The sequence below is a fragment of the Echinococcus granulosus genome (assembly GCF_000524195.1).
Source record: "Echinococcus granulosus chromosome Unknown EG_S00046, whole genome shotgun sequence".
In the NCBI taxonomy this organism is placed as follows: Eukaryota; Metazoa; Platyhelminthes; class Cestoda; order Cyclophyllidea; family Taeniidae; genus Echinococcus; species Echinococcus granulosus.
Genome location: NW_020170426.1, coordinates 610381 through 618182, shown reverse-complemented (window position 1 = coordinate 618182; position 7802 = coordinate 610381). Strand labels below are relative to the sequence as shown.

General features: G+C 37.6%; 2 protein-coding genes across 2 annotated transcripts; both read left to right on the top strand. All coding sequences in view use genetic code 11, as the record gives it.

The window, feature by feature from the left end:
* Positions 1-301: 301 nt before the first annotated feature.
* On the top strand, positions 302-748 carry EGR_05847 (hypothetical protein; the record flags this gene model as incomplete). The annotated part of the gene is made up of 1 exon (XM_024495096.1): positions 302-748. One exon carries the CDS (start codon positions 302-304, stop codon positions 746-748), a length of 447 nt encoding a protein of 148 aa, XP_024350559.1.
* Positions 749-5181: 4433 nt separating this feature from the next.
* On the top strand, positions 5182-5628 carry EGR_05846 (hypothetical protein; the record flags this gene model as incomplete). Its single annotated transcript, XM_024495095.1, has 1 exon — positions 5182-5628. The coding sequence occupies one exon, from the start codon at positions 5182-5184 to the stop codon at positions 5626-5628; it is 447 nt and encodes a 148-aa protein (XP_024350558.1).
* Positions 5629-7802: the final 2174 nt, after the last annotated feature.

The window sequence follows — 7802 nt, the reverse complement described above, 5'->3', positions numbered from 1 at the left end:
CTATTTAGATTAGTTTGCCAAATTGCAACTACAATGTTCGTGGCTTCCAGTATTATAAATTTTGGCACGAACTAAGGAAAAGTCCCAAATTATCATAAAGCATTTCAAGAATAACGTGGCATCATGATGTTAAACAATTGGCTTTACTGTTAATATGCGCTGTAATAGAAATGATCATTTAATAAGGGATTGGCCAATCGAAATAGAAACTGGATTGGTCAGTCATTAGGGTCCAATCGTTGGGTCAACTTAGGCTGTTATATGAAGTTCTGGCAGGGGCACGAGCGTTCATTCCAACGCGATGATAATCCGCAAGTTGACAGCCTTTTTACTCGCTCTCTGCGTAGCCACTCTTATAACGGCTCTTTGCCTCAGTGACTGGCATTGTGGAAATCTTTTCGGGCATTGCACTGAGGAGGGTATCGAGGATCGCGATGCCATGCTGACAGTCGTCACGATGTTGGTGATAGGTCTGATTTTCATCTTCATCGTATTCCTTCTTGACGTGGTGCTGCTCTTCAAGAAATCCGTACACACAGGGCTCATCACAGCACGCTTCACATTCATTTATTTGGGTGCCGCGTTGGCATTCATCGCGGTCATTGTCTACACAGCCGTTAAGAGTAATATGTGGGGCTACTTCCTGGCTGTCTTTGCCTCCACTATCTCTATCGTCCTTGCTATGATGGCTGTGGTCTCATCAAGGTGCGTTTCCAGAAGCGAAGTGGTCACTGTCCAACACAATTGATCCCATTCAGTCAAAATTAGCCCCTTCTGCTTGTCCGCATGCCTCTTCACTTTCCTCCCTGCTACTGTTACCGCTACTGCTGATGCTGATAATCTTACATTCAAAATGATAGGCTTTTCATTTTATGAATAAACTATCTAAAACATTATTCTCACTGACCATACTTTTCCATTTATCTGATTCAAAGCCATTGAAGAATAAGTTTTATCAGTTTGACAACGTGGCGACGGAGTCAAAAAATCTTCTCAAAGCTTTTGGAAAGTGGAGCGTATGGCCAATAATGCTGATAGGTATCAGAATATGGAAATCAGATGAAAGGAATGAATAATGGTTACTTAAGGCTATCTATATGACTTAAGCTTTTCCAACGTGATTCCAAATGATTATTTGCCTGCTGCAAAACGAACTTCATTTAATTTCTTAAAGCAGATTATTAAAGGCTTGAACTTAAACATTTTGAATATTTGGAGAAGTAAACATTTCTTCAATATGGATTCTAGACTTAGTTTGCAAGTTCCTCGTTCATTTAGATGCATTATGCAAAAGATTTTGCTGCAAAGAATCATCACACCATCCTAGGTTGAATTTGGGTGCAGGTTTTTTCTCTTCGTGTAACGCCAAGTCTAGTGCTATTTTAATAATGATATTATGTACTTCTAGAAGAAACAAGGTAACGTAGTTATTCTATTGACTAAATAAAATGTCTCATTAAATGCTTTATTTGGGCAAGGATAATAAATAAATGTTTGAAAACAACAGCATCAACCTATCAGACACATGAAAGTCGATGAAGGTGATTTTGGCCATTTTAGGAACGCATTTTACATAATTATATTTTACCCCATAATGCATTCTCATATTAATATCCAACAAATGGTTGATTTACAAGCACCAAATTTTAGTATAGGCTGCGCTTAACGCAGCTGTCACCATGATAGGGACTAAAACCTGTTTAACCTTCCCAGTTAGTGATTAACACTTGTTTTTTTTAAACTTTTACAAAGGCTGTACTTCAGGGATTTGTTTAAATTTACAAAGATTACTGTCTTGGAATCAGACTAATTTGGTTGTGAACCTCCGAATGCTGTGCCATGGAGGTTGTGCTGATAAGCCCACTGAATGAAACGCATTGCACAACTCTGTTCCAGAACAGACAAAAACTTGGAAAGGTGCTGGTGCATTTTGTAGACTGTATTGTCCTAGGTGTGCCAATGAAAAATTTATTAACAAAAACATACTAATATCAAATGAGTTCAAATGACTTATGTTCCACACTTGCCAAGAATTTGATTTACTTACTGGATTTCACTTTTTTTTTCCTTTAGATAGAATCATGAGAAGGAACCATTAATTTAACTAAGATGCCTTTAAACGTCTCAAACCGACTAAAATTTAGTTACCGCTTCCCTAAAAGGGTTAGGCGTACACTTACAGTAAGAAATGCAAGGTGTTTCTTCTTAACTTTTGCCATTTCGGATTTTAAAATCGACGGGTGTCACCCAAAAATGGGTGAAGATGTGCTTTTTTTTTAACGGTACATCATACACTGTAGTGTCAACAATGTGCATAGACAGAACCTCATTTTTTGATACGTGTGACTCACCGATGCATGCAAACATATCCACAAGGGCGAAACGCTGTCATCGTAAATGCGTGATACTTGGATTCGTGTTAACCTACAGGATTCCGGTCAATATGACTTAAAATAAACTTTGTCAATGAAAACACCGTGTTACCTTCAGAAAGCACAAGCTATGTATGATTTTGGTAGAATCATATCACTGACATGGCCAGTAAAATGGCAGGTTTGCATTCGAGTAGCATTATTTGGTTGTGTCAAATGGTTCGCTATCAAGGCACGTGGGGAAGATTAACCACGCACATTCCAAAAGTATTAGCTCTACAAAACATCTCTTGCAATAAAGTCCGATGTAATAACATTTCAGCAGTTTAGTTTTCAAAACGATGAAGATACTGTGCAGCATGATGAGTAGTCGCACTGAAATTTCGGCTTTCAGATAGTGTGTTATAAGTTCACAGGCGTGTGGTTTATCCCTCGGTTCTGGTGAGGCGCGACTTTTGTACTTCGAGTTAGCCTCTTTGTTCCTCGCTGTGTGGGCTGGCCTTTTGGGCCATGCCAATAGCCCAGACACCTTCTCTGCGCTGAATATATATATTCTGCCCGAGTATTTTGTCTTCTTTCGTCTTCAGGGAGTCTCAGGACGCTACACAACTACCAAATCATGAATTGAAAAGCACATCACAAAACTACAGGTATTTCCTAGATTTGACGGCTGAAAATGCCAGAATGTCACTTGGAAATATAAAATTGTACGCAGCGACTAATATGGCAATCGGTTTTTGGTAAATAAACAAGATGGTGAGGCAACGTAGTATTTAACATACCTTGAATATATTTCCATTGAAACCCTAGTTTTAGTTTGAAATTTTACTACAAAGTGAATGGCTTTCATAAGTTGAAAAATCACACAGTTTGGTCATTTTTAGAGTCAGTTTAAGAAGTGTTCCCATAAATTCCGTTCCCGATTCAGTTTTTTACATTTCAGATTCCACTAACGACTTACCGATTTGCAAATACTTCATCGTAGTACGCATACGTTTTAACATTTGCCGTTATAATCTTCCCAATTCTCTTGCATTAGCTGGTACACCATGGAACTAAAATGCTACTGCCCTGTTTCAATAAAAACTAAACTTCTAAAATAGATTTTCCCCTCTATGATCAGTCATACTCGGAATAAAATATGACCGAGACCGACTACCGATTCCTGTCTAAAAACTTACAATTATTCCCTAAGCAACCGCCGAATACTCTATTGTACGAAATTATGGATCAACCACCAAAGTTTTTGTTTATCGCCCCCTTTTCAGGTGACTTGGTACTCAATGAGCGAATTCCTCTAATCTCTTCTGAGATTATTTATTTTGTAGTTTCGCACTTTTCAAGCAACTACTACTAACAATAAATGGCTAAGTGTGAAACTGTTGAATGAATTACAAGTAAATAAAGTATTCAAATCAATTTAATATTTAAATTATTGCATGGCTAAGAAAAAAAAATACAAAATGTTTACCATCAATAATGGGGATCCTATGACAGAATTTAAGAATAGGCTGAAAATAATTTAAAGGTTTGATAAATAGATCTACACTGCTTGGTCTTTCAAAATGGACGATGCCTGATTTCAAAATACCATCATGACTTCATAGTCAGGTTGAGTCATTTGTGCTTAGCGCTACAATGGACACGAAGCATGTTGAGGGTGAGATGGTCTTACTGCAGCCCAATCTCGTCGATTTTGCCTCGACGATCAGAACTCATTCATTTAATTGTTATGAAGAAAATAAGTATCCACGCTAGTACCAGCCTTGAATAAGTTTGTGGAAGGAGTAAAATTTGGAGAGTCTCATTTCACTCACTCCAAATCTCTAGAATTCCATGATGATAAATGTTGATATGGCTTAAAATTGACACAACAGGCTAAAGTTGATATTTTAGATCCACTCAAAGGTATAGAAACTCTAGTTCACAAATATAAAAACAGGGGACTGTGGTTTTTGGGTAAGTATTTATGTCCACCACATGATTTTAATAATTCAAACCATTATTTAGTGGTTTGTCCTATTCACATGCTCTATAACTCCTAGTTTCTGCATAAAAGGATCAGTTATTAAATTAATTTTGTTATTTAGTGTCACGGAGTCAGTGATAAGATTTTTAAGTTTAAATCGTGCATTTTACAGGCAACTGATACACTGTTCGGCCAAATCAAACATCTCTGGACTACCTTAATCGGTGGTACTACCCATTTTACGGATATTTGACTCAAGTTTTACATGAACTACAAAAGTTTGATTTTACGGGTCAGGGGTTCAAGGCTTCAAAGCCATCCTCTTTAGCGTTAGTTAACTCTGAATGTCCTAGGAATCATGACGACGAAGATGTGTTCAGTGGCAATAACATCAAGTTCCATGTAATTATGTTAATGAATATTTCAAAACGTTGGTTCGCACGACAAACCATTGTTTAGTATTACAACAACCCAACGACTGATTGCAGGTTATATTAGTTTTACATATTAATTTATTGAGGGTGTATTTGAAGTTTGTCCTATTTAGATTAGTTTGCCAAATTGCAACTACAATGTTCGTGGCTTCCAGTATTATAAATTTTGGCACGAACTAAGGAAAAGTCCCAAATTATCATAAAGCATTTCAAGAATAACGTGGCATCATGATGTTAAACAATTGGCTTTACTGTTAATATGCGCTGTAATAGAAATGATCATTTAATAAGGGATTGGCCAATCGAAATAGAAACTGGATTGGTCAGTCATTAGGGTCCAATCGTTGGGTCAACTTAGGCTGTTATATGAAGTTCTGGCAGGGGCACGAGCGTTCATTCCAACGCGATGATAATCCGCAAGTTGACAGCCTTTTTACTCGCTCTCTGCGTAGCCACTCTTATAACGGCTCTTTGCCTCAGTGACTGGCATTGTGGAAATCTTTTCGGGCATTGCACTGAGGAGGGTATCGAGGATCGCGATGCCATGCTGACAGTCGTCACGATGTTGGTGATAGGTCTGATTTTCATCTTCATCGTATTCCTTCTTGACGTGGTGCTGCTCTTCAAGAAATCCGTACACACAGGGCTCATCACAGCACGCTTCACATTCATTTATTTGGGTGCCGCGTTGGCATTCATCGCGGTCATTGTCTACACAGCCGTTAAGAGTAATATGTGGGGCTACTTCCTGGCTGTCTTTGCCTCCACTATCTCTATCGTCCTTGCTATGATGGCTGTGGTCTCATCAAGGTGCGTTTCCAGAAGCGAAGTGGTCACTGTCCAACACAATTGATCCCATTCAGTCAAAATTAGCCCCTTCTGCTTGTCCGCATGCCTCTTCACTTTCCTCCCTGCTACTGTTACCGCTACTGCTGATGCTGATAATCTTACATTCAAAATGATAGGCTTTTCATTTTATGAATAAACTATCTAAAACATTATTCTCACTGACCATACTTTTCCATTTATCTGATTCAAAGCCATTGAAGAATAAGTTTTATCAGTTTGACAACGTGGCGACGGAGTCAAAAAATCTTCTCAAAGCTTTTGGAAAGTGGAGCGTATGGCCAATAATGCTGATAGGTATCAGAATATGGAAATCAGATGAAAGGAATGAATAATGGTTACTTAAGGCTATCTATATGACTTAAGCTTTTCCAACGTGATTCCAAATGATTATTTGCCTGCTGCAAAACGAACTTCATTTAATTTCTTAAAGCAGATTATTAAAGGCTTGAACTTAAACATTTTGAATATTTGGAGAAGTAAACATTTCTTCAATATGGATTCTAGACTTAGTTTGCAAGTTCCTCGTTCATTTAGATGCATTATGCAAAAGATTTTGCTGCAAAGAATCATCACACCATCCTAGGTTGAATTTGGGTGCAGGTTTTTTCTCTTCGTGTAACGCCAAGTCTAGTGCTATTTTAATAATGATATTATGTACTTCTAGAAGAAACAAGGTAACGTAGTTATTCTATTGACTAAATAAAATGTCTCATTAAATGCTTTATTTGGGCAAGGATAATAAATAAATGTTTGAAAACAACAGCATCAACCTATCAGACACATGAAAGTCGATGAAGGTGATTTTGGCCATTTTAGGAACGCATTTTACATAATTATATTTTACCCCATAATGCATTCTCATATTAATATCCAACAAATGGTTGATTTACAAGCACCAAATTTTAGTATAGGCTGCGCTTAACGCAGCTGTCACCATGATAGGGACTAAAACCTGTTTAACCTTCCCAGTTAGTGATTAACACTTGTTTTTTTTAAACTTTTACAAAGGCTGTACTTCAGGGATTTGTTTAAATTTACAAAGATTACTGTCTTGGAATCAGACTAATTTGGTTGTGAACCTCCGAATGCTGTGCCATGGAGGTTGTGCTGATAAGCCCACTGAATGAAACGCATTGCACAACTCTGTTCCAGAACAGACAAAAACTTGGAAAGGTGCTGGTGCATTTTGTAGACTGTATTGTCCTAGGTGTGCCAATGAAAAATTTATTAACAAAAACATACTAATATCAAATGAGTTCAAATGACTTATGTTCCACACTTGCCAAGAATTTGATTTACTTACTGGATTTCACTTTTTTTTTCCTTTAGATAGAATCATGAGAAGGAACCATTAATTTAACTAAGATGCCTTTAAACGTCTCAAACCGACTAAAATTTAGTTACCGCTTCCCTAAAAGGGTTAGGCGTACACTTACAGTAAGAAATGCAAGGTGTTTCTTCTTAACTTTTGCCATTTCGGATTTTAAAATCGACGGGTGTCACCCAAAAATGGGTGAAGATGTGCTTTTTTTTTAACGGTACATCATACACTGTAGTGTCAACAATGTGCATAGACAGAACCTCATTTTTTGATACGTGTGACTCACCGATGCATGCAAACATATCCACAAGGGCGAAACGCTGTCATCGTAAATGCGTGATACTTGGATTCGTGTTAACCTACAGGATTCCGGTCAATATGACTTAAAATAAACTTTGTCAATGAAAACACCGTGTTACCTTCAGAAAGCACAAGCTATGTATGATTTTGGTAGAATCATATCACTGACATGGCCAGTAAAATGGCAGGTTTGCATTCGAGTAGCATTATTTGGTTGTGTCAAATGGTTCGCTATCAAGGCACGTGGGGAAGATTAACCACGCACATTCCAAAAGTATTAGCTCTACAAAACATCTCTTGCAATAAAGTCCGATGTAATAACATTTCAGCAGTTTAGTTTTCAAAACGATGAAGATACTGTGCAGCATGATGAGTAGTCGCACTGAAATTTCGGCTTTCAGATAGTGTGTTATAAGTTCACAGGCGTAGACGAATAGGAATTCCGTAAAAACAAAGTTATAGTCTACCTAAAAATTAATTCCGTTTCATCTACTTGTTCTTCTAGTGTTAGCTTGAGCAATGGGATGATTCTATGATGTTTTGGGAGCAAATTACAC